Genomic DNA, 25,783 nt, shown 5'->3' with positions numbered 1-25,783 from the left:
CTAAACAAGCTCTTCACTGTCTAGACATCAAAAGGTGCCTCAAATTAAATTTTAACAAAACCAAAGGTTTTAGCAAATCTAACCAGTTGTTTGTGGCATTCAGCACTCCAAGAAGAGGTTATCCTCTCTCCAAGCAAGGTATTGCTAGGTGGCTATCTAGCGCAATTCACTTCTGCCACCAAGAAAAGGGGAAACTTTTACAGTCCTCAACACATGCTCATTCTACTAGGGCTGTATCAACCTCAACAGCACTGTTTGTTGGTGTGCCTCTTTAGGACATTTGTAGAGCAGCCACCTGGAAGAATATGCACAAAACACTACTGCCTAGATGCAATGCCTCAAGGTGTTGTGTTAATAGGTCTGGCGTTTCTGTGGTAATAGGTTGTGCGGTGCTGAGACATCGGTTCCAGTAACAGTGACCTATCTTCTTTTTTACTACCATCCAAATTTTATGTCTGCATATTGTCTAACATCTATTTAATACTGTTTATCATGACCCCAGTTTTCCTGAAGGCTCATTTGGGGGGGGTGGGGGGGTCGGGGTGGAGGGGGGACTCACTCTGGATTGCTTCAGTCTTTCATCAGTTGGGCCTGACACTCAATGTATAGAAGTCCTCCATCTATCCTGTGTCAATGTGAGTCTTAAGAGCAATCCTTGTTTTAAAGTTGGTTGCAAAGCTTCGATCACTGGCAGTGTGCTTCTGTCATAATGAGTCTGACCTGGTCAGTAAACTTACAGCTCACTGCTATGTCTGTCATCCTGCATAGTGCCAATTCCCTTCCGCTGGCTGCATATGAAACCGATTCTGCAAGAGCTAGACCAACAATATCAACAGCCAACATGGTTAATGGGATGGCACAGTAACCGTTTGCAGGCGTCTCAAGAAAGCAGTACTGTGGTGTACGTTTCCAGACAATCGCATCACAACCCTTCCCCTCCAGCCCACAGGTCTGGCATTACAATGGATACGTTAATGGAGCTCACATGTGGGAAGTGTCCACAAGAGGACTCTGGGTAGGATAAGAAAAAGTCATTCCACATAAATACATATGTGCCAACTTTTAATAAGAGGAAAGTGGAAGAGTGTTTTACAAATCAAAATAATCAGGAGAATGTGTTTCTCCCATTGACTTCAATTGAGGGAGAGGCAATTTCAGACAGGAGACAGCCCAAATGAAGCTTCAAAAATGGCGAGTCTCGCCCCTAAATTGGTTCTATTGGCATGCATGTAAACACTTTTGAACTCCTTGGTCTATAAGACTAGGCCTCTAAGTGTTCCTGCTGCAGCTAGCAGGCCAGACTGTCTTGATGTCAAGATTTAGGAGAACCAAGGAGGCCCCATCATTGTTTTCAAAGAGAATCATCCAGCAGTTCACAAAAAAGGGATTTTTTTGCCTTTCTTTCCTGTTAGATGTTCTCTGGTGCCTTGAAGGTTAAGCATAGTGCTCATTCAGCTGATGCGATCTCCCTTTGAGCCAGTCAACAAAAAAACAGGTAAAATGTCTTTCATGGAAAACATATTTGCTCTTTGCTCTCACCCAAGCAAAAGGAGAGAGAGCGCTTCAAGCATTCACAATGAAGGAAACTTATCTTTCGCAAAGGATCACCATGCACACCATGTCTAAGTTAATTCCTAAAGTTTCCACTGACGTCCATCTGAATGAGTCTGTCATTCCTTGCGCTTCCTTTTCAAATCCAACTACATTAGCAGAAAAAAACTTTAGTTATTGGATGTACACAGGTGCATCAAGTTTTTACATGGACAGAAAAAAAGCATGTCTAGTTCTGATCAGCTTTAGGGGCGTGTTTCATAAGAGTCATGTCAGTGACAACTGTGGTATATACAGGAGTCCCAATTCCTGAGACCTGTAGGTACCTACATGGAAGAGCAGGCACACTTTCTCCAGATAACGTTGGAGGACCCTAAGTAGAGGGTAATTAATTGAATTTTATCTCTATTGAACTCTGCTGCTTATTTGCTCCTGGTTTACTGTTTTATTCCCCCAAAGGGGAATTTGTACCCTAGTTCAGCATTTCATTTTTGCTAATAGCCCATTCTCTTACAGGATCATTAACAACTACATTTAAGCAGAGTTCTGCAGAATATTTCAGGACATTAACAACACTCCCTTGTTTATTTTAGGGCCATATTGTAATTGTGTAATTGCATTACCATCATCGAAGATGGGTTGCCTGAATAGATGCCTGTACTGCTGAAAAATCTCCCCACTCTTGGCTTTATTTGTTTGTAGATTGGAGGGAAATTCCAAACTTCACCTTTTCCCTGTGATGCCTGTCACACAGGCTGGGACAGGAGGTGGATAATGTCAGACCCCTGCCTTACCGGTCAGAACCTCCAGAGATCAACTGTGCAGTTCACACTGCTCCTCCCTGAGCCCTACACTCTTCAACATCTACATGTCCCTGCTCACATCCACGGTCCGTAACCATGGACTGAACTTCGTCTCCTATGCCGATGACACCCAGTTGATCATCTCACTGACCAAAAACCCCACAATGGTCAAGAAGAATTTCCACAACAGGATGGAAGCCGTCGCTGCCTAGATGAAGGACAGCTGCCTCAAGCTCAACTCTGACAAGACCGAGATCCTCATCCTGGGACCCTCCACATTAGCCTGGGATGACTCCTGGTGGCCTGCTTCCCTCTACATTCCCCCCATTCCCCCCCCCCCCCCCCCCAAACAAACCACACATGCAACCTCGTCTTAATCCTGGATTGATTGCTCACTATGACCCATCAATTCAACTCGATCACATCCTCCTGTTTTCATACTCCAACTTCTCAGGGAGATCTTCAAATGGATCCCAACGACTGCCACAAAACTGTAATCCACACCTTGGTCACCAGCAGACTCGACTATGGCAATGTCCTCCGTGCCAGCACCATCCAGAAAGACCTGAAGAAACTACAACACATCCAAAACACCTCTACCAGACTCATCCTGGATGTCCCCTGCCGCAAACACATCAGCAGATACCTAAGAGACCTCCATTGGCTCCCTGTCGAGAAGAGGATCAACTTCAAACTCCTCCTCCACGCATACGATGCGCTCCATGGCCTAGGACCCACCTACCTCAACCACTGCACAGCATTCTACTCCCCCGACAGACCTCTCCGTTCTGCTCAACAAGCACTAGCCACAGTACCCTGCATATGGAATACCTCAGCCGGAGGAAAATCCTTTGCCTACCTCGCAGCAAAAGGCTGGAACACCTTGCCTCAGGCAGTCACTATCATTGCCTCAATTCAGGAAGGACCTTAAGACCTGGCTCTTCGACTGAAGCACAGAGGTCAAGCCCATTCAGCGCCTTGAGACCCCCACAGGTGAGTAGTTACGCTCCATAAAGATGACTTGATTTGAACGTAAATCAGTTAGTGAGTTTTTTTTTTCCTTAAACATTCCCTGTCCTCCATTTGCACATTGACGGTAGTTTGATCCATTTGGGACACTCCCACATGAATCTTTATGGGACATGGAGCATGCGCTGTTGTTGGATGTCAGCCTTTCTTAACTTGACAGGTTGCATGCCGTGTCGTTTGTAGTTGTGGAATGCAGCTTCACTTACCAATAATTATATCATTTTGTTCATGATTACATTTCACCACAACAACTATACTGGGATGTTTGAGGACCAACAGGCATCATTTCAGACTTTCCTCTGGGTATTCAAGGAGCCTTCACTTGCGAACAGACATAAATGGGCATTTACCTTGAAAGAGCGCTCTTTATAGTTATTATGTGGTAAGAGGCCTCCGTCAACCTGAAGAAAAAGTCACTTACCTTCGCTAATGCCGTTTCTGGTGCATACTGTAGGAAAGTGCCCCTTTTGGCATGGTCACCCCACCCACACACATACTTTTTGCCTGATATTTAATGCTAACTTGACTGTGTGTGTGCTGGGATTCTGCTAACCAGGTACCAGCACCTGTGATCTTTCCGTAAACTGTACAATTGCTTCCACAATTGGCACACCTCTGGCACACAGCTAAGTCCTTGTAAAAGGTACCAGTGTTACCAAGGGCCCTGTGGCCAGGAACCTAAGGGTTGCAGCATGCATTGTGCCACCCTATGGTAAGCCTCACCAAACACATGCATCCTGCCATTTCAGATTGTGTGTGTTGGTGGGGAGCAGGATGTAAAGTCGACATGGCATCCCTCCCTGGGTGCCATGCCCACAAACCACTGCCTGTGGCACAGGTAATTCACCCCTCTAGCAGGCCTTACAGCCCTAAGGTAGGGTGCACATACCACAGGTGAGGGCATAGCTGCATGAGCAATGTGCCCCTACAGTGCCTAAAACCATTCTTATATATTGTAAGTGCAGGATAGCCATATTGAGTATATGGGCTGGGAGTTTGTAATTACGAACTCCATAGCTCCATGATGGCTTCACTGAATACTGGGAAGTTCAGTATAAAACATTTTTTTTCAGAGTCCAGTCCGTTTTTTAATTTCTTTCTTTAAAAAAAAAAAAAATCCTGACGTTACAGAACTAAAACGATCTGAAATGCATCAATTCCACCCTTTACGTTTCACAACAGAAATATCTTCATGAACAAAAACTAACAGAACAAAGGGAACTTATAAAATCTTTTAAAAAATTCACAACTGAAATTTACAAATTAGTTAAAACCTGGAATTGCAAACTGTGTGATAACTTCACAGTTGGATCATATGTAAATGAACATCAGGAAGGAAGCAGAGTTCTGACAAAGGCCTTGGTGTTCTAACTTCTTCCCATTCCATCAGTCTCTGATAAAAGCCAGACATTGATGAGGTATTTTGCTAGGCTAATACTGGCAGCAGATCCAGTGATAGTGACTTGGCGCTTAGTAGAACCTTCCACAGGGTTAGCTATTTTGATTTGCACTCCTGACATCTGACAAATCTCATTGATTTTAAAACCTTGACGCCCAATTATGCAGCGGATTAAGTCATTAGGAATGGTAAGTTCATGAGAAGTCATTGGAGCAGATGCTTCGATGCCACCACTGAATCCGGTGTTGCCCCCCACAAAGTATATTTTTTGATACATAAAGCATTGGACTGGAGTTAGTCATTGAGTGTGTGGCTCATTTCTTGACTTAGTACAACAAATGCTTTGCACTACCCTCGGATAAGCCGAATGCTCAACCACGCTTCCACAAAAGAGAGCATTAGTATTATCTACTTTTAGCCTCTGTAAAGCCTCTGGGGAACCTCTGTACTCTGTACACACTATACTTCACTTTGGTATAGTATATACAGAGCCACCTTCCTACACATATTCTATCTACCACAGATTCCTCATCTTAGAATGTGTCCCAGGCATCAGACTGTATACAGATGCGTTTTTATAGCAGTTATTCCACTTAACTCTAGGTGGTGTCATGTGGCTCCACACCTGACTCCAAAACTGCCCGAAAATGAGGGAGTGCAGCCATGTATAAGCACCATCCCTGGGTGTTGGCAAAGGTTTCTTTTAATTGTTTCCCTTTTTGCGCCCTCAGATGTGAAATGTAAACAATTGTTGGTACCAGTGTGCTGAATACTACCGTAGGACCTCCTCAGAGGTTAAAAAGAGATCACTTCACAGAACCAGAAGATGGAAGGATAGTGAGGTATCTGCAATTAGACTATCCGCCAGAAAGAGTATTATAGAATGTAAATAACTTGTTCTTCTGATGGGTAATTCTAATTGCAGATTCCTCACCTTACCAAAGAAGGACCCCCTCCCTCCTACACACATACCCCCCCTCCAAGGAGGACTACCTGTAGAGTGAGCTCAGACCAAATAGTCTTGCAAAATCAAGTGGGCACAGCATCTTTTTATGGCTTACCTGACAGCCAAAGCTCCATGTACGTCTGCACTAACATCTACGTCACAGTCTGACAAATGCCAAGGCAGGCACTCTGTGTGCCACCGCAGTGGTAGCAGCCTTATCCCGGTTGGGATGGGCTCTCGGACCTCCTGCCATTTGCTCCCTGACCAGTGTTTAGCAAATCTCAATGCAGATGACTCCACCTTGACTGCTTCATCTTCTACGCACCTTCACTTTGTTCGCACTAGAGAACCCCACAAACTTCATCATCCACTACGTGATCTCTGGTACGATCAGTGTAAAAACTTAAATTCCTTTTAAGGTCTAATCAGTGGACTCTCTTCTCATTTGACTGGTGACGATGAGCAAAGATTGCAGTGAAAGTGATGGGATGGCCTACGTAAAAGGTAGTTGCAACTTTTGGCAAGAATGTTGATTCTCAGCACCAACAGGGAAAAGTGCGGTGCATGGCAGTTGCACTACTCATGAGACAAACTGTCATGATTGTAATGAAAGAGACAGTATTTAAACTCTGAGGATGCCACTACCAAATATACTAAGCAATTTGTCTGCTCTGTTATTCATGGTCCCTGCTAAGTGGTTCTCATTCAGGAAAAAGCCCTTGCTCTTCAACCACCTCCAGAGACGCAGAGACTGCTGACTCAGGATCCATAGCTCCAAGCCCTCCTGGATTTCCTTGATGGTCAGTGTAGGAAAGTGCCCCTTTTTGACATGGTCATTCCGATGTTTTGCCTGGTATGTGATGCAATTTTGAATGAAAGTGCACTGGGTTCCTGCCACCTGGTCCCCAGAGTCAGATCTCTTTCCCTAAAAGCTGTACAATTATTCCCCAATTGACCATACCTTTGACACCCTTGTAAGTCCCTAGTTAATGGTACCCCAGGTACCTAGGGCAGGGGTACCAAAAAGGGTCCTAAAGGGCTTCAGCATGTATTCTCACACGCAGGGACCCCTCACCTAGCTCATGCAGAGTGCCATTGCAGGCTGCGTGTCTTGGTGCAGCTGAACGTGAAACACGACATGGCACACAGCCTATGTGCCATGCCCACTAACACTGCATACAATATATATGTCACCCCTACAGCATGCCTTCCGGCCCTAAGGCAGGGAGCATTATATTACATGTGAGGACATATGTGCGAGAGAAGATAAGCCCTTGCTATGTTTTTGTCGATTCTTAGAAATAGTAAGTGATCAGGGAAGCCATTTTAAGTACATGTACTGCACACCGTTCAATATGAGTTCCCCAGCTACATGATGGTTTCACTGAAACTAGGGATGTTTTTATCAAATATCTCATATTAATAAATCCTCAGTGATGGATTTATTAGTGCATGCACCCAGAGGGCACTTCAGACGTGTCCACTAAAAAACCTACCAGCTGCTGGTGTACTGGCCGACTAGTTTTAGCCAGCCTGCCACCAACAAACATGTTTCTGACCCGAAGGGTGAGAGCTTCTGCTCTCTGGCGATCAGGAACAAAGCTTTCTCCGGCAGGGGTGTTAACACATCCCTCCCAACCAACAGGATGACCTGCAGATCTGCATTCCAAGAGGGGGGATTCAGTTCAACGCCCTTGGTATGCAGATCTGGCTTTCTTCAGAGGAGGAGATGCTGCCCCTCCTGAGCCAGTACCCATTTGGCACATGGACAGGTGGGAAAATTAGTCAAAAGGGTGTGTCCACCCCTCAGGTCATTTCCACCCTTAAGGTGAGCTGCCTGATGTGGACACAAAATTTGAAAGTCTGCCATCTTGGTGATGGCAGAACTAGGAACTTTGGGAAAGTGTTATGCCCACTCCCCACAGGAAGTGGTCATGTAGGGGGCGTAGTGACCTTAACATCCCTAAATTTAGTATTTAGGGGAGCCTCTGGCACCAGAAAATCAGATCCTGCTGACCTGAAGAAGGACAATGTAGAGATGCAAAAGCAAGAACTGAAGACTAGTGACTGACTCTGCCCCAACCCTGCCAGCCTGCCTTCTGACTTCAACAATTGCAAAAAAGACGCTTTCCTGCAGCTGCTTGTGCCTTCAAAAGCTCGGAAGGACTGCCTGCCTTCACCCAAGAACCAGGAACTCTCATGGAGTAGCGGAGCTGCTTCCCTGCATCTTTTAGGCACCTCAAGAAATGCTGAGCAGCTAAACCTGACGCCGGACAGCACCACTTCACCCGTGCCCCCTAGCCCAAGTTGAAATGGTCCAACAGTACCAGCGTGGTCCCCAGTCTCTCATTGTGGGTCTCCCCACTGCAACCTTCATGCTGATGCCTGCAGCCTCTTTTAGCAGGCAACCCCTCTACTGCAGCTGCCCCTGGTGACGGAAACCTGACAGTCCACTGCACCTCTGCACCCAGCTGCCCCGGACTGAGGCGAAGAGGACCACAGGTGTCCCTACGTCCCTGAGCATCGCAAGAACTGAACTCTCTTGTTGGCACAGCCAGACTGATCCCCCAGTCGCTACCTGCAGCATCTTTTTTTACCAGACCGATCCCCTTGATTTCCTCAGGGCACCTGACGCTGAACTGCACCATTGCACCCGGCCACCTACCTGCTTCCCTTGGTGACCTGTTGGTGTGGGCTAGGACCCTGCCCAATACTCACCTCAAGTCTGTAAGATTGGTCCTGTAAGTTGCTGTGGACTACCTGTTTGCCGTAAATATTTTGTCTCCCATAGGGTAGTATTGAGGTTTCAAAAATTGCACTAACTGTCGACTTTCAAGCCTGTGAGTAATTTCTATTGTATTGTAATGATTCTGGTGCCCAAACATATATAAACTGTTATTTTTGTAAATTGGTGGAGATCTCCTTATTCAATCATATGTCTCATTTATTGACTGTGTGTCTATGGTAAATGTGTAACACTCCTCTCTGACAAGCCTAAGACTGCTCAACCACACTACCCCCTAAGAGAGCACCCTGGGATTGCTGGAGCAAGCCCCTCTCCACTTATGAGGGACACCCTGGACTCTGCACGTTATACCTCATTATGGTATACTATATAAAGAGCAGCTTCCTACAGTCGTTAGGAAGGCCTTCAGTGCCTGAAGACCTGCAGTCCCAGTAGGTTGATGTGGAACTGGCCCTCTGCAAGACACTCGAGCACCCTAATCTCCATCTCCCCCGTATGACCTCCCCCGCTGCCCAAGGATGTGTCCATTACCACCTTTAGCTCTGGGTGGAGAAGGCACAGGGCCCTATCAATGGACCAGTTGCGTTCAGACAGCCATTACATTGAGCAATCTGTTCCGAAACGTAAATGGCATCAGTCAAATTGCCTTGATGGTGTGCTCATTGGAACTTCAAATTTGATAGCAAAGCCTGCATTTGCCACCTGGCATAGCTGAAGAGGAGGATGCTGGAGACTGCAAGCCAAGAAGAATCAGAACTCTTCTTAGTGTGTTCCAGGATCAGGTCTGAAAGAGCGGGACCGTAGTCCGACTATCCTGGACTTACTGCATCAGAATGAGGCCCGGAACACCACTGTTTCCGGGATTGCTCCAATGAATTAATACTGTCAAGTGTGAAATTTGTCAGTACATTGTTGTTTTTATTTTGAGTTAATTCACCGTTTGTGAAGCCCCCACAATGCCTTGTATTTTATGACAATCCTTTACTCTTATGCCTACACTTTACTTGCCAGTTGTGTAGATGCAGGGGCTGACATACAGGTAGTGGAACTTAAAAACTCTACAGCGGGTTGTGAAAAGACCGACTGTTAAACTTCAGGGGCATGGGGGTGGACATGCAAGCAGCAGATGTATAGTAATAGATGTAGGGAAGAAGCACAACAGTGATGTGAGGCAGGTAAAGTGGTTGCCTAAGGGGAAAAAGGCATAACAACAGAAGAGATGGGGTAGGAACAGCTATATGGCTGAAAAGTGGTTGATAAACGTTTGGGGCTTGAAAATGGCTAGAAATTTCCAAGGGCCTGTAGCAAGAAAAGAAATGTAAAGGTGAAGGAGGTGCGACGGACAAGGGGAAAAATTAGATTGACAACTGAAATTCAAGATTGCAGTGGTGACTTTGGAAACAGGAATGCCAATTAGAACCTAAACTGTCCTCCTGAAATTCTTATAGGATGCTCTGAGTCACAAAGATAAAGCTGAATTTCTTTAGTTGAGTCTGTTAGAGACAGGGACACAGGATACCTTTACAGTTTCGTTAGGGACACAGGATACCTTTACAGTTTCGTTTTTTACTGGTCCTGTTTTTTGTTTGTGCATGTGAATGTTGATTTCCTTTATAGTCAGTTTGAACTTAATTAATGTGTCTCCCAAATCTTAAGCTTCTTCCAGCAGTTCTTCGGGCTCTGAAGGGACGTGCAGCAAGACAGTGCCTGACTCAGGAACTTAACCTACATGTACAGCAGAATCGGGCCGTCCTCGATCACCAGCAGTTTGACTTCATTGTGCGCATGATGAACTCCTGTTTACAGGTACATTTACACATGGAACTGCAAAATATGTAAACTTATGCAGAGGTTGGTAGGCAAAATACCGCCTTTGAAGTGAGGGTATTTTGATTGCGCAGTGCAGTGGGTTCTCACTGGTTGTTTACAGTGGCCTTGAAATTGGTTGGCTAGACTCTCTTGTATATTGCTTAAATATGTATACAATAATGCTTAACTGCTGTTCACAGAAAGATGGTAGATGCTGACAGTACATTCCTGAATCAGTGGTGTAGTTTGCTTGCATGTGTCGGATACTGTTGGTGTGTCCTGAAACAATGACTATTATGTGCCACTTAAATGAAATGTAGATTTATATAGCGCAGCTTATCACCCGTGAGGGTCTCAAGGCGCTGTCCATGGGCACGGGCAGATTAAGTGATTTGCCCAGAGTCACAGTACGTCACGCCGAGAGTTGAGTCTGGATCTTCTGCTCCCAAGGCAGTTGCTCTGACTGCTGCACTACATCCTAGTGCCCCTTAAAGGTAGTTGCTAAAGGTACTGGTGTTTAGCCTCGTATGGTAAATTGGTGTTCATGTCAATTACAGACACATGCTGACAGTGTTTGATCTGAAGCAGTGCTTGGCTGTCACAGTTTTACAAAAATAATCTGTTACAGAGATACATGTTTTGCATACCCCTGTCATGCATCGTCAAACAGAAAATAATAATTGGGCATCAGCCTAAAGATTTGTCTGTCTTCCCTTCATGTGACATAAATGATAGCCCCACAAATGCTCTTATAGCTGGTTATGCTGCTATTTTACTGCCATTGCATTTTATTGCTGACTAGCCACGTTGGTGCTGTATAAAACACTGTAAATAAATTCATGAAATACATTGTTCAGAAAATAATAAAGCTTTGGGTACTGCAGATGTCAGGCACCAGCAGATAAGGTGAAAATAACGTTGTAGAGCAGTACAGTGAAGCTAAAATGCGCTGTTTGACTGTTGTCCAAAGCCAAGTTCTTTAAAATATATTTTGTTTATCCTTTTCTTGGTCTTTGGTAGTGTAATAGGAAACACTCTTTGTTGGGATGGAAAAGTCCCCTGCTTGGTTGGAGACCTATACACCTGCCCTGAGTGCCCAACTGTACTGTTGTCTGGATCCCTAATGCAGATTTTGTTTTTATCATAGGTAAACATGGATCACACATGTGCATCGTGACATAGGCCTCCCTCATGGGTTGTGGTCTTGTTGGACTGGGAGGGGTGCCCAAAGCGCTACCCTCATAGTAGTGGAAGGCTACCACCGTCAACAAGATTTAAGTAGCACGACCGGGGTGGCGGATTTAGGAAAGTAGCATCTTTCTGACATAGTTACCCCCACTTTTTGCCTGGTTTCAGTGTGTTTAGACTCTAGTACACTGGAATCCTGCTAATCAGGACAGGTTAGTGAGGACACGACTCAACTTGAACAATACATCACATAGCCAAATACTTAACTTCTGTATGATAATTAAGTATTTTATTTTCTGAAGCTAAGCAAGTAAAGGAATAATGACATTCATATGCAATAACAAAATGCCCTTGAGATTAGTGTACTAGTCATTGTCAGGCAAATCCCTGTCCCATCCTCTTTCTAACAACATGGATTGAGTTATTCTCCATTCACTGGTGGCCGCATCCAGGGAATGCTTACTAGTCAGCCGTGCTCAAGAGTTCGGTTGTCTCCTCACGATTTAGTCAAAAATGTCTATGGTGCTGTAGCATAGTTAGCAGCGAGTCTCACAAAGCACCAAGGTCCAGTTCCAGCCCTACCTGCTCTGGAAGCATTCAGCAATGCATCAAGTGCCCTCTCCGTGGGCGCTCCTGATTCCTGTTCTGTGAAGTCGATCTGCGGGTGGCACATAGGACTCTCCTCCTCTCTCTCCTTCGAGAAGCGCTGCCAGCTCGTTCCATTGATCAGAGTTGCTCCTGCTCGGCAAACACAAGGTAAGTCACTTTCCTCCTCACTTTAGGGAGAGTGTATAGTGGGGGCATTCGATCCTTCAGCTACTGGCTGCAGCCCCGTGAGGGAGCAAAATCTCTGGCTGCATACTTGTGATCCTCAGGGAATCAGTCAGGTGTAGGTCTCAGTGTACTGGCTTGACCCCCCATTCACTGCTGCAATCTCTATGTGGACTGAGATCTGAACTCTTGGCCACAGTAGTACCGGCAGTCCTGCCTGTCATATAGGTTTGCTCTGGTACTCACAGTCTTGCACAAACTCTTCAAGTGTGTCGCCACTGTTGCTCCTCCTGACCAATGGGGTCGCTGACAAAGGCAGTTACAAGCCTCAACACTCCTGGCTCAATAAGTTAAACAGTGGCACTATTTGGCACAGGGGGTCACTGCTACGAGGCGGTGCGGGCCTAGCTCTTCCCACACGTCACTCCTTTCATGGCTCAAATCACAGCAGCTGTCTCAAGCATTTGGGGGTTCTTGGACCATTCTTGCACATGGGCAATTAACTTGTGAGTGTGCAGCCGTTCTCCTCACACCTCGCTCAGGAAGTCCTCTTCTTAGGACTGTCCTCTGGACCTCACTTCCTCCAACGCTCTCCTCTTCCTCACAAGACGCACCAGTCTTGGGAAGCAGGCAGGCACTGGTGTGCCAGGGCAGGTGGTCTTTGTTTCCCTTGGTGATGTTTCCTTATCCCAGCAGGAAGACTAGCAGGCCTTTTCCCCCAGTACTTGTCACAGGCAGATATCTTAAAGAGCTTTCCCTTCTTACACAGGTCGTCTGGCTGCTTGGCAGATGACAAATGTTGGGGTCTTCACCTTCCCTTCTTATAGTCCTTTCCCAGACATCAAATGTGAGTTATGGTCGGAGTCCTCAAAGTTTTATGTTGGGGTTCTGCTTCTTTTCAAGTGTACCTGTCGCCTTTTCTTCTTTCCTCTTGAAAGGCTATTTGTCACAGCAGGCAAAACTCCAAACTTGATTGTTCCACAACACAGTTCATGGGAGTGATCAGAGTTCAAACCTGGGTGGAAGTCAAAGTAATAAGTGCAACAAAAAGCTAACCCTGCTCTCCCAGGCCTAAGCGTTATGATCCCCTTATCAGCCCTATGTACCTTTCCTGAGATATGTCCACTCCCCTTTCTTATGATTTATCACTGAGTCAAAGACCAACTATTTTGAAGTGATAAGGGAGTGTCTCTTCCTCCACTGTGTGTTCCCACCCAGCTCACAGGAAAGCAGCAATACACAAATCAGTCTGCAATCGGATTCCCTCTACTCCTCATGTCTTCACCAGGCAGGCATGGGCTTCCCAAAATGGAACCTGGGTTGTCCTTTCAATGTACCATTGTAAGCACACTTGCATCCAGTGTACTTTCACAGTACACACGCTCTCCAGTACTGTTACCTTCATGCATTGTGTGACTACAGACACACCTGCATTCAGCACACACATTCAGTCTGTGCGCACTGCTCAGTAGTGTAGCTTTTCTGCATGGTACCAGGGTGTGCTATCTGCAAACACACACACTGTCAGCACACACACTCACTATGTGTGTGCTGCCTAACACTTTACTTTTCATGTATTGTACTTCACACAAGCACACATACACCCAGCACGTTTTCATTGTGAATGCACTGCAGAGCACTACATGTCATATGTAATGTATTCTTCGCAAGAATACATAGCAGGAATACATACACCCAGTACATGCACTGATTGTAATTCCACTGCACAGTACTGCACTATCCAGCAGCGTCACTACATCTGCACTGCTTAGCACTCCAAATCTACCTGATGTAGGTTAAGGGTGAGTTAATCACACAGCACTGTATCTTTTTTTTAAACGTGAGTGAGCCTATAGGCCTCCCTCCAGTGACACAGGGTAAAAGGGACCTACTGCTGATCATTACACGGTATGCTGCCACTGAAGGAGGCTGGCTCAGTTTATGGTGCACACCTATGGTGTGACACCAAAGTCCAGGCAACCCTTAGTGATACTGTTTTAGTGCCTGGATAACCAATGCTCTCTAAAGGTAGTTCTGGAGAGCAGCTCAGTCTTATCAAGCAAGACTGTAAAGCACTTAAAATACCACAGTAGTCAGTGAGTAACTGTTACACAAGAAAGAACCACACCAAGTGTTACAAAAAATAAAGTATTCTTTCTTATAACACTAAAGACCATACTAACGTTGGAATGTCTACCCTTGAAACAAACAGGAATAGCACAGAAATACATGGGGCCCTATGGGGGAGCCAAACCATATACTAAGAAAGTGGTTTAAGAATGGAGGTGCCCAAACAAAGTAAGTGTGTTAGAATCCATGGGGCAGAGGGAGTAAGAAATTGCCAGAGGTAAGTACCAGAAACCCGTGTTCAGAGTTGTCATCGAGCTGGGTGTCCCACAGGTTAACACAAGACCTTCGAAGTTGAATTTTTAGGGATTCAGGACCCTTCCCAGTGGACCCCGAAGATACCCAGGAGATCGGAGTACTTACACCAGACTGTCCAGGTGCGTAGGGGTGAAGTGACGTCGGTAACCTTCGTTGGAGTCAATAGGAGCCTCGACTGTCCAGCTGCTGTTGCAACCCAGTTGGGTAAGTGCAGATAGTGACCAACTCCCTTTTAGTGTTAAGGGCTTTCCCGAGGGTGGGTCCTCAGATTCATCAAGCAAGACTTGAAAAGGAACTCTCTGCAAGACTCTTCTGCTCCTGACCTCTGGAACCGCTGCTGGTCTGCCTTAGAAACTGAAACGACTGTATCCAGTTGGGAGGGCTCCCACTGCAACACTGTTTCTCCAGCTCCTGCAAGATTTCTGCAACATCCGTGGCTGTGCATCCTCTGGGTCCAACTCGTCTATTGATCAACTTGGGAGATGATGGGCCCCTGATGCAGCCACTGGAACGAAATCCCTGTGCACTGCAATTATTGTTGTTGCCAAGGCTTGCTGACTCGTCCTCCAGGAGATCTTTAGGCTCCAAGAAGCCTCAGCCTCAAGTACTCTGCAACTCCAAGTTCAGCTTCCACTCTGCAGCTACTGCGACGTGGGACTCCTGTTTTGTTGTGCTGCTGAGGCCTCCCTGTGACTCCCTGGGCCTGCTGCCATTGGATCACTCACGGGAGCTCCTCTGACTGCGGCAGGCTCACACTCAGGACTATGCACCCTGCCCTTGGGCTTAAGAGCCTACCAGAGGGGTGAAATAAAGCGTCCAAGTACAGTGACCGCGATATAAGGCAAGCCTTATTTCTGAAGCGAAAGGTGCATTCACCATTCCACGCAGGCTGCAATGGCAGGCCTGCAGACACAGTTTGCATAGGCTCCCATGGGAAGCATAATACATGCTTCGGCATATGGGAGCTCTGCCAGCTTGCTGCTTGATTCTGCCATCTTCTAAACAAAGTAGGCAGAGGCTCCTGGAAGCATCCGATTGATTTAGGAGAGGTAGATGACGTCCCTGACCCCCTCTGATAGGTGGTGTACCAATGCCCTGGGCACTTAAGTATCATATATTAGGGACTTACATGGGTGAGCCAGTATGCCAATTGCGCTGCATCAAAGTTTCCAAACAACCAAATTTCGAGGAGCGACCACAGATACTGGGGTCCTGATCTGCACTTTTGATACCCTGCCTTTTAGACACTCACCCTTTCTAAAAGACTTATCTGTTGTCAATGGAGGAACTATTGGATGAAGTCCACTAACAGACAGACACAAGAGATGCACATGAACAGTAAAGGACACACTCTTTACCTGCAACCTTTTTATGGAAACCATTGAAATATGTAGCAATAAGCACCACTATAGTATTCTCTCTTTGTATGATGAAGTTGTAGAACTACACAGCTTGAACGCCAGACTCCTCCCTAAAGGGCAGCGCTTGAGCCATCCACAAAGTGCATCATGTCAAACAGGTTCTGTTAGGCACAGTTAAAGGGCTAGACCCTAAACCTTTTCACATCTGCTTTATGATGTTTTAAACATTTAGGCGAGAGGAACCATACAACCGCACTGTAGGAAAATGCCACTGTTAGCATGATCACCCCCCACTTTTTGCGTAGTATTGATGCCAGCTTTGATTGGAAGTGTGATGAGACCCTGCTAACCAGGCCACAGCACCAGTGTTCTTTCCCTAAAACTGTACCTTTGTTTCCACAATTGGCATAACCCTGGCACCCTGTTAAGTCCCTTGTCAAAGGTACCCCTGGTACCAAAGGCCCTGTTGCCAGGGAAGGTCCCTAAGGGCTGCAGCATGTGTTATGCCACCCTCAGTGACCCCTCACCCAGTACATGCACACTGCTTTGCAGCTTGTGTGTGCTAGTGGGGAGAAAAGACAAAATCAGCATTGCACTACCCTCAGAGTGCCATGCGACATGCCCTTGGCATAGGTAAGTTACCCCCTAGGAGGGCTTACAGCCCTAAGGCAGGGTGCACTATACCACAGGTGAAGGCATAGTTGTATGAACACTATGCCCCTACAGTGTCTAAGTCAATTCTTAGACATTATAAGTGCAGGGTAGCCATACTGAGTATATGGTCCGGGAGTTTGTCATTACGAACAGCACCTTAATGGCTACACTGAATACTGGGAAGTTTGATACCAAACGTCTCAGCACAATAAACCCACACTTATGCCAGTGTGGTATTTATTGAAAAATGTACACACAGGGCATCTTAGAGATACCCCCCTGTATGTTAGCCCAACTGCTAGAGCAACGCTGACTGGTCTGTGCCAGCCTGCCACTTCCAGATGAGTTTCTGACCACATGGGGTGAGTGCCTTTGTGCAGTCTGTGGTCAGAAATAAAGCCTATACTGGGTGGAGGTGCTTCACACCTCCCCCTGCAGGAACTGTAAACTACGGCGGTGAGCCTCAAAGGCTCAAACCTGGTGTTACAATACCCCAGGGCACTCCAGCTATTGGAGATGCTCCTCCCCCCCAGACGAGCCACCACTTTCGGTGGCAAGTCCAGAGGGATAATGAGAAAAAGAAAGAGGAGTCAGCCCCTCAGCCAGGTCCACCCCTAAGGTGACCAGAGCTGAAGTGACCCCCCTCCTTGAGAAATCCTCCATCTTGCTTTGGAGGATTAGGACCAATAGGGATAGAGATGTGCCCTCCTCCCCATAGGGAGTGGGCACAAGGAGGGTGTAGCCACCCTCAGGGACAGTAGCCATTAGCTACTGCCCTCTGACCCTAACACACCCCTAAATTTAGTATTTAGGGGCAACCCTGAACCCAGCTCTTGAGATTCCTGATGTTCTCAAGAAAGAAGGACTGCTGAGGTGAAAACCCCGCAGAGAAGAGAAGGAGATACCAACTGACTCAGCCCCAGCGGCCCGTCTCCTGCTTCGAAAAGCTGCAAGAAAAGAAGCAGCGCGTTCTGCAGGACCAGCGACCCCTGAAAAGCCTCCAGGGGACTCCTGGCATCACCGATGACCAAGAAACTCCAGTGGACAGGGGACCTGCCCAAAGAAAAGAACAAGAAACCAACTTTAAAGGGACTCTCACCTCACTCCAGAAGCGTGAGCCCAACTACTTTGCACCCAACACCCCTGGCCCATGTCCAGAGAAACCAACTATCCGGAGAGGACCCCCAGGTGATTGCGACGACGTGTCTACCCCGGCCTGACCTCCCTGCACCCCCACGACAACGCCTGCAGAGGGAATCACGAGGACCCCCCTGACCGCGACTGCCTGGGACGAAGATATCTGACGCCTGGAGAAGCACTGCAGCCGCAGCCCCCTGGCCCGTGAGAAACTGACAACTGGTGCAGAAATGACCTGCAGACGACCCTCACCCTTGCCCAGTCGGTGGCTTGCCCGAGAGGCCCCCCTGTGCCCGGCCTGCAGCACCTAAGTTACCCCCTGGTCCCTCCATAAAGTTCTATTGAGAACCCAACGCCCTGTTGGCACACTGCAGCTGGCCGCCCGTGGTGCTGAGGGTGTGGTTTTTGTGCCTACTTGGGGCCTCTCCAGTGCTCTTCCAAACCCCCCCCGGTCTGCCCTCTGACAACGCGGGTGCCCATGTTATTTTAGCTCCTGTTTGACCTCTGCACCTGACCGGTCCTGTGCTGCTGGGTGTTTTGTGTTGCCTTGAACTCCCAACAGTGGGCACCTATGCCCCGGAGGCTGAACCCGTAAGTGTGGTACTTACCTCAGAAACTGTACTTTACTTACCTCACCCAGGAACTGTTGAAAATTGCAGTGTCCACTTTTAAAATAGCTTTTTGCCATTTTAATGAAAACTGTGTAGATATTGATTTGATTTAAAGCCCTAACTATTACTATGCAAAGTATCTTATAAATTAACAAAAGAATATTTTTCTATATAAAAACCTATTCGCCTGGAACTAAGTCATCGAGTGTGTACAACAAATGCTTAACACCACCCACTGATAAGCCTAACTGTTTGACCACACTACCACAAATAGAGCATTAGTATTATCTATTATTGCCTCTGTCAAGCCTCTTGGACTCTGTGCACACTATATCTCATTTTGATGTAGTATATACAGAGCCAGCTTCCTACACACACGTTGAAGAAACAGAATACCACTAGGAAGTGTAGCTTTCTCCAAATTATTCTTTGTAACAAACAATTAGGGCGTACACATCCCCATAAAATAATAGATAAAGAAAAAGAATGAGGGCATTCATACTAAAGATACAACCCCTACTTATAATGTGGTTACATGAAAGCTTCATATCATCATAAATCCTTATATATGTTTTTCATTTCACACAATGCATTGTTGCTATTTTTCGATCTGTCAGCACTGGAGTTTCAATAGCAGTAAATATCGGTCCACATAAAGAACCAATACATCACAGAGGGGGATGAAGACCATAAGCTGTACTACTCAGCTATTACATAAGGTTAGTTTCAGAGTAAAGCTAGAGCATAAATGTATGCCCCAGACCTCAAGATCTAAGTGGCCGCAATCCAAGCAAAAATAACAGCTTTATTTTTCTGAGTAACTAGTATGCTCCTTGGACCACATGTTATCATTTTGCCATTGAGATTTGTCATATATCATTTACAGGAATGCCTAAGCGAGCAGTGTGCATGATTATCAGGCCTGGCAGAATTAGTCGTTTTACTAAATCCAGTGACACCTGGTATAATGTAGTACATTCAACCTACAGCACACAGCTTTCTTGCAGCGAGAGTAGTCTTGCAAATGCACAAATTGTTTGTAATCTGTTTCGCTTATAAGACTGCTTATTCTGATAGATAGTTCAACAACAATTTATTATCATCCAGCAAGGAGCGATTCCATCAAGGAATTTGTTAATTGTGGTGGTTGGCTGTAAAGTGAAGTATAATACAAGCAGAGCGTGTTCTAGGGGGATAAAATAAAACCTTGAATAAGTCTGACGTGAAAGAGAACTCCACCAATCAATAGTAAACCAAACATTTGGTAGATGTGGAAAACATATCCACATTTCTCTATACTGTGACAACACAAGAAGCAGTGACCTTACATCCAAATCCCCATACAAGGTTTCACTGAGAAATGTGCCTTTGATGAGCTTCTGTGTTTTCCTTCCAGCACGTGATTGCATGAGTACTGCCTAAAATGAGGATGCCAAGATGACAATGATCATAATTTCCTCAGTATGAGGCTGACAGCAACAACTTTCCTTGCTATTAAGTATGCCAGCGAAACAAGACATGAATATAGCCCAATCTGAACGTGTACTTAACAGATAAGGAACAGATCAGGAAGGAAGTTGAGAAATTCCAACCCTGTGACTCAGAGTAGCATTTTTTTTGCATATGGTGTTGATGTAGTCATCCGCAGCTGATGCCAAAGTGCATTAAAATCCCCAGCAAGATAAAAAGGCTGACCACTAGTGGACCCGAGGCAACTATGTTTTAACTGTTAATAATTTCTTGCAAAATGCATTTCACACACACAATCTGACATTTTTCATGTCTACAGTGCTTAACACACAGGAGTGTGCACCATCCCTCTAGTAAGCTAAATCTCTTCGCTGAAACAATATCTACAGAAGCACCAGAAATAGTACCATAATTTTCATTTGGATTCTCAGTTATCCATGCGCAACTGTTGGGTTTATAAATTGCCTCTTTAGTGATGCTAGTGAATAGTCTAGGACCTCAAGAGCTTTATCGGTGCTGTTAGAGTTTTGAACCTCTTTCCTCTGACATACTATTCAGCTTATATTTTACGTCATTTTATAGATGGATACATTTATCACCTAACATTGGAGGACATATATTCATTAAGTTCATATCAAATATTGACCTAAATCAAATCAATTTATTTTACCCAATTACATGAATTCTAGTAGAGAGTAATGCTCACACACTCCACACTGTAAGAGGGCTAGCAGGGTAGATACTGGATTGACAAGGTATGCTGTCTTTCAGTGACGTTTGGCCACGTGTAAGGAGCTAAAACCTTATCTAATGAAGTATACAGAAAAGGGATGAATTGAATACTTGAATTAATCTCAGCCATTGGTAACTACTTAGGCCACATCCTAATCTGTTGTTGTTTTTCACGCTGTGCCACCTCATTTTGGACCCATCCTTATGCAAATCAGTCATGACTGGACTCCAGAAGGAATAGTCTAGCCCCATCTGCCAGGCCAGGTCCTCACTGTGCTGGAAAAACAAGCAACCTAAGCCTGGTTTTGTACTTATTAGGGCGTATCAGTCTGGTATAGCTTGGTTCCAGTGGCACAGTGTGCACATGACCCACATCTTGGGTTACCTGTGTTCTGGCTCTTGGCCTGGCAGTTCATTCTGAACTGTTCGTATTGAAGCAGGGTAGAGGCTGATATGCATATGACTGCGTCCAAACCAAAGTGGCATGGTGTGCACAATAGTGGTGGACTTGGACGAGGCCGGAGTATCTACCAGCAGCTGAGATTTATTAAATCTATCCGTCACTATTTTATACTTCAATACCTTATCTACAGCAAAACTAGCAGGGTATGTCTTCACATGCCCGACCAGCTTGCAGCTAAATATTTGACATGTAGCTCCAAAATGAACTCGAGGAAAGCAGTAATAGTGATGTTAATAGAGAAAACCAGCCAATAACAAGACATATTTATAGCCACTTCATGTGCCCTCGTCCACATGTTCATCTAGATATTATTGTCTGTACTCGGTCATCGAGCAAATTGTCCAGAGGGTACAAACAGCATTAAGACACTTATTAATGTCTGCATTCATTTCAGTCCATCCACCCTAATGTATTCTCATAAATACTGTGCACCATGTGAATGTATGGCAAATTATTATTACAAAAAGGTAATTTTATTTACCTGTAACCATATTTGCAATGTGATGTTTGTATTAGAGTCCTACATACCTCTTCCTACTTCCCTAATTCATTCATGTATTCATATGCACATTTATCATTTATAAACGCATGTTTCATTTAGTAATCATTTGACGTATTTATCAAATATTTTATTTTGTTATAGGTTGATAGTGCACTGATTTTTTTTCTTTTTTCTTTTTTTTTTAATGTCCGTGTGAAATATAACCTGTAGTACATTTTGGTAAATGTACAACAGAATTGATTTGGTCATTCTTGCATTTTACATCATTAATCACAAAGTTAAACCTTTTCATAATAACTAAGAAAACGTATGAAAGTCTGATGAAAAAGCATCTTTCCTAGAGTTTTCATGAAAACTGAATGCTGCAGATCTTAGCTGAAAACCAGACACTGGCACGACTCGTTATATTCCAGCTTTTCTCATCTCAAAAAAACATAACAGTCCCAGGCTATGACCTTCTCAAAGCACAGGAGCTGAATGAAAATAGCTTTGTTATGTACCAAAGATATGTGTCACAGGCCTTCTAGGAAACTTGTGTAGATGCTTTGGTGCTAGGAAAGCTTTAACTAGAGGATAGACACATTTTTTTTTCTATTTAGTATAGATTGGTTGCATCACTTATTGCTTTTATTTAGTGAGCACTATCTAATATGTTGGTGCTCTTTTTAATCCATGGTTGTTGTCTTCATTTTTCTAATTATTAAGTTCACTTTTAGTAACGCACTAACATGGCCTGCAGTAGATTAGGACATTACTTATTAGTAAAACATTTCAAATATATACTTTTGATTCCTTCTGTGTGTTCATCCATGGGGAAAATATGCTATGTAGCTCACTAATAAATAATCTGGTACCCTCACAGTACTGAGTGGTCATAACCCTAGTCTTAGTATCCCCAAGTAGTTCATTGGGGGTACATGGGTTACAGTCCACCTGCCTCAAGTTGGTAAGTTTGCCTCGGCTTGCGCCTCCCAGAGCCTTTTGAGTGTCTACAACTGGGCTGCATTTGCTGGAGAAGGTGTAAAAGTATATCACTGTAAAATAACAAGGTTACAAGTATTGAAATAATATCATGCAATGCATAGTAATAGGGAAGGAGACTTCATGCTGCCAAATGGAACATTGTTTAATTACTGCCATGATTGGGCTACTACTACATTTTTCGCATTGACAAAGTACAATTCATTTAATTTAATTTAATTTAGATGTGTATACCAGAGATCCGTGCTTAGGATGTAAAGAGTTGTTGTGGAGACAGCATTTTTCACTTGTAATACTATGTTTATCCTGATGTTCTACTGATTTCGCGACAAGAGTCACAAGGCCGAATGTGGCCTAACTACAAAATAAACATAATGCACGCAGTACTTCACAGAGTAGTTGGAAAATATTCTTCACAGGTTATCACTACAGTTTAACTTGTTACAAAAATCAATTCCACGTAAAGGAATGTTTATTCATTGATTTAAATTTATAAGATTGCAAACATCTGTGAACCAGCTGTCCTGACTCTGAAGACAGCTGAACATCCTGACAATATAGAGTGACTTACAGTGTAAGCCAATGGTTCCCAACCTTTTGATTTCTGTGGACCCCAACTTTAACATTAATGGAATCCAGGGACCACCACTGAATCATCATTGGTGTCCAGGGACCCCCCGTCTGAGTCATTACTGGCAGCTGGGGACCTAATTTGTCATTATTTGTTAATATTTCTTAATGTTCTAAGCAGTTGCGGATCCCCTGAGAAGGCTTTGCGGACCCCCAGGGGTCCCCGGACCACAGGTTGGAAACCACTGGTGTACGCTTTTAAACTAAGCAACTAATTGGTCAGTCAGACAACCGGCCTACTCCAGGATAGAGCTTTTAGATAGACAAAGGATGTGCCGCCTTTTCTGGCTCCTGCAACACAAATGGCAGCACAAAGGCATGTTATCAAAATAAGGCTTCCAGTCTAAACTGTTAATAATGGTATCAACTGAGGGTTCCCTATAATTACACGTAGAATAAGTGATTTAGTTCCATAACACCTTTAAACAATGAGGTAATTGTGGACATTGATGATTTTATTGGTACTTTTCAATCTGACAGTGTATGATGTCATGCAGCAAGTTTCCATTGTTTTGGAAGTGTTCCACCAGTACATACTTCCAGTTCAAGGTGTTGTCTTGAGTATCTTAATTAGTTGTAGGATTGCCTAGGTCATGGAAAGTGCATATATGCTTTCAGCTTTGCCTCCATTCTTTTATCAGGATTATGGCCCTCATTATGACACACCGCCATCAGGCCGGCTGTGCAGCCTGAACCCCCGCCAGCCCTATTATGGTGTCTCAGCTGGGCCGGGGGGAGTAGGGCCTTAACATTGCAGCCAGCTCCTAATGGAGCCAGCTGCAATATGGAGATGCAGCGGGTGCAGCAGCACCAGTCGCGCACTCCACTGCCTGGAATTCGGGCAGTGAAATGCGCAATGGGGCTGTTCATGGGGGGCCCCTGCATGACACATGCCAAGTGCATGGGCAGTGCAGGGGCCCACCCGAGTCCTCCATTCCGCCAGCCTTTCCATGGCGGTGTTTACAGCCATGGACAGGCTAGCGGGTGGGGACTCGTAATCCCCAGGGCAGAGCTGCCATAATGGATTACAAGCCTCTGGACCTCAAGGCGGCAGCCTGGCAGTGTCGGCGGTTGGACTGTGGCACCTCCACCAAGGTCATAATTGTGGCAGTCGGACCACCACGATCGCGGTGGTCCGACGGCCACCGCGAGGGTCATAATGACCCCCGATATCTGCTCCTTCTGTAATGGATTTGCTTTTCCAAATGGGATTGATTAGTGGCTGTTTTCTGGAAATTAAATATAATTTTATGATTTTCCATATTTAATATTCTATGTGGACCAATGGCTGTATTTCTTGTACGTTGTAGCAAAATATCCTTAAACTTGTAAAAGCTTCTTTACAGAAGTGTCTGACTGGTTGGCCTTTGTTATTGTGCCTATTTCATTATTCCACTCTGAGCTTGTCTTCTTGTAGGCACTGATTTCTTCTATGGTGGTCTTACATATATTTGTGTAATTTTGCTAGTATCCAGAAATTGTATTTTTGAGAAAATGTTCTTCTGTTAAGTTGCTGATATCCTCATAAAATTTCCCAGTGATCATGCATCAATTACCATAATAGGAAAAATATAATCTGGATAATTATGATAGTGCAGTACATTACGTGGTTACTGGTTGAGAAAATATGCCTCCATATTAATACAGCTTTGTATGCTGTGGGCACATTCATGTGTTCTTTGTCATCCTCCTTTCAGTAAGAAAAGTATGCCAGTGGAAGAGAAGTTGGGTGTATGTGATGCTATACAAGCCTTTTCTGGACTTTCCATGTGTATTTCTTTCTAAACATTAAGGTTTTGATAAGCCACTGCTGCAAGCCATCGTCACATTGGGAACCGAAACTCCAGCCATTAACACCCACAGAGCTAAGACACAGTTTTCCTATTGCTTCAAAATAATTTAGTTGTCCTTTGGATTAAGCTGGCTACAGATATTGCTAGTGGTTTTTATAATGGAATCAACAAATTCTGACGATCTTTGTCAATGCTGGGAAATCAAATTCAATTGGTATGTTCCTCAAGTTTGTATTCGGTATGTTGTAGTTCGCTTTACTTGTCCTGAATTTGCAGTTTGTTTCAGTGCTTTCCGACATACGGTGGAAAAGCCCCCAGTGTGTTTCCTGATTGGACTTGTATACAGTTGCTGTTGTAATGCTTAATTATAATCTTACAAGACAAACAGGGTGTCTTTCTGTATGTTGGCTTTAATTTTGATGTCCAAGTTCAACTTTAATTTTATTTGAGGTTACTAGTTGCAGATTTATTGTGTGATATCAAAGGAGTGCTAGTGGATGATTCCATAAGCATGCATCTCCTTATGGTGTTTTTATTCATTTTCATTCTTTTATCTTCTCTCTGCAGGACTGTACACCCATGGATGAACACGGAATAGCAGCCTCTTTGCTGCCTCTAGTGACTGCTTTCTGTAGGGTAAGTATTTCATTTTTGAAAGAAAAGAGGAAAGTATTAAAAACGTAAAGATTATCTTTCATTACAAATAGCAGGCAGATTATTTCTTTTGTGGGTTATGCATTACTGATATCCAAATCAAACATCTACCATATGGTTATTAACGCCTCTAGTTGGAAAGATTGTGATAAGAATGTTATGTTAATA

General features: G+C 44.7%; 1 protein-coding gene across 11 annotated transcripts in view; it reads left to right on the top strand.

Moving 5' to 3' along the window:
• Positions 1-25,783, top strand: part of SBF1 (SET binding factor 1) — a 1,129,538-nt gene that overhangs the window by 506,534 nt on the left and 597,221 nt on the right. For all 11 annotated transcript variants that reach the window (XM_069229431.1, XM_069229429.1, XM_069229425.1 and 8 more), the window contains exons 16-17: positions 10,131-10,280; positions 25,529-25,597. In XM_069229431.1, the coding sequence (XP_069085532.1) occupies positions 10,131-10,280; positions 25,529-25,597 (219 nt within the window). The remainder of the gene's footprint in view (positions 1-10,130; positions 10,281-25,528; positions 25,598-25,783) is intronic.

This window comes from Pleurodeles waltl, chromosome 4_1 (genome assembly GCF_031143425.1).
Source record: "Pleurodeles waltl isolate 20211129_DDA chromosome 4_1, aPleWal1.hap1.20221129, whole genome shotgun sequence".
Classification (NCBI taxonomy): domain Eukaryota; kingdom Metazoa; phylum Chordata; class Amphibia; order Caudata; family Salamandridae; genus Pleurodeles; species Pleurodeles waltl.
Note: the sequence above shows the minus strand (reverse complement) of the source record. Positions and strands in the feature narration are given on the sequence as shown.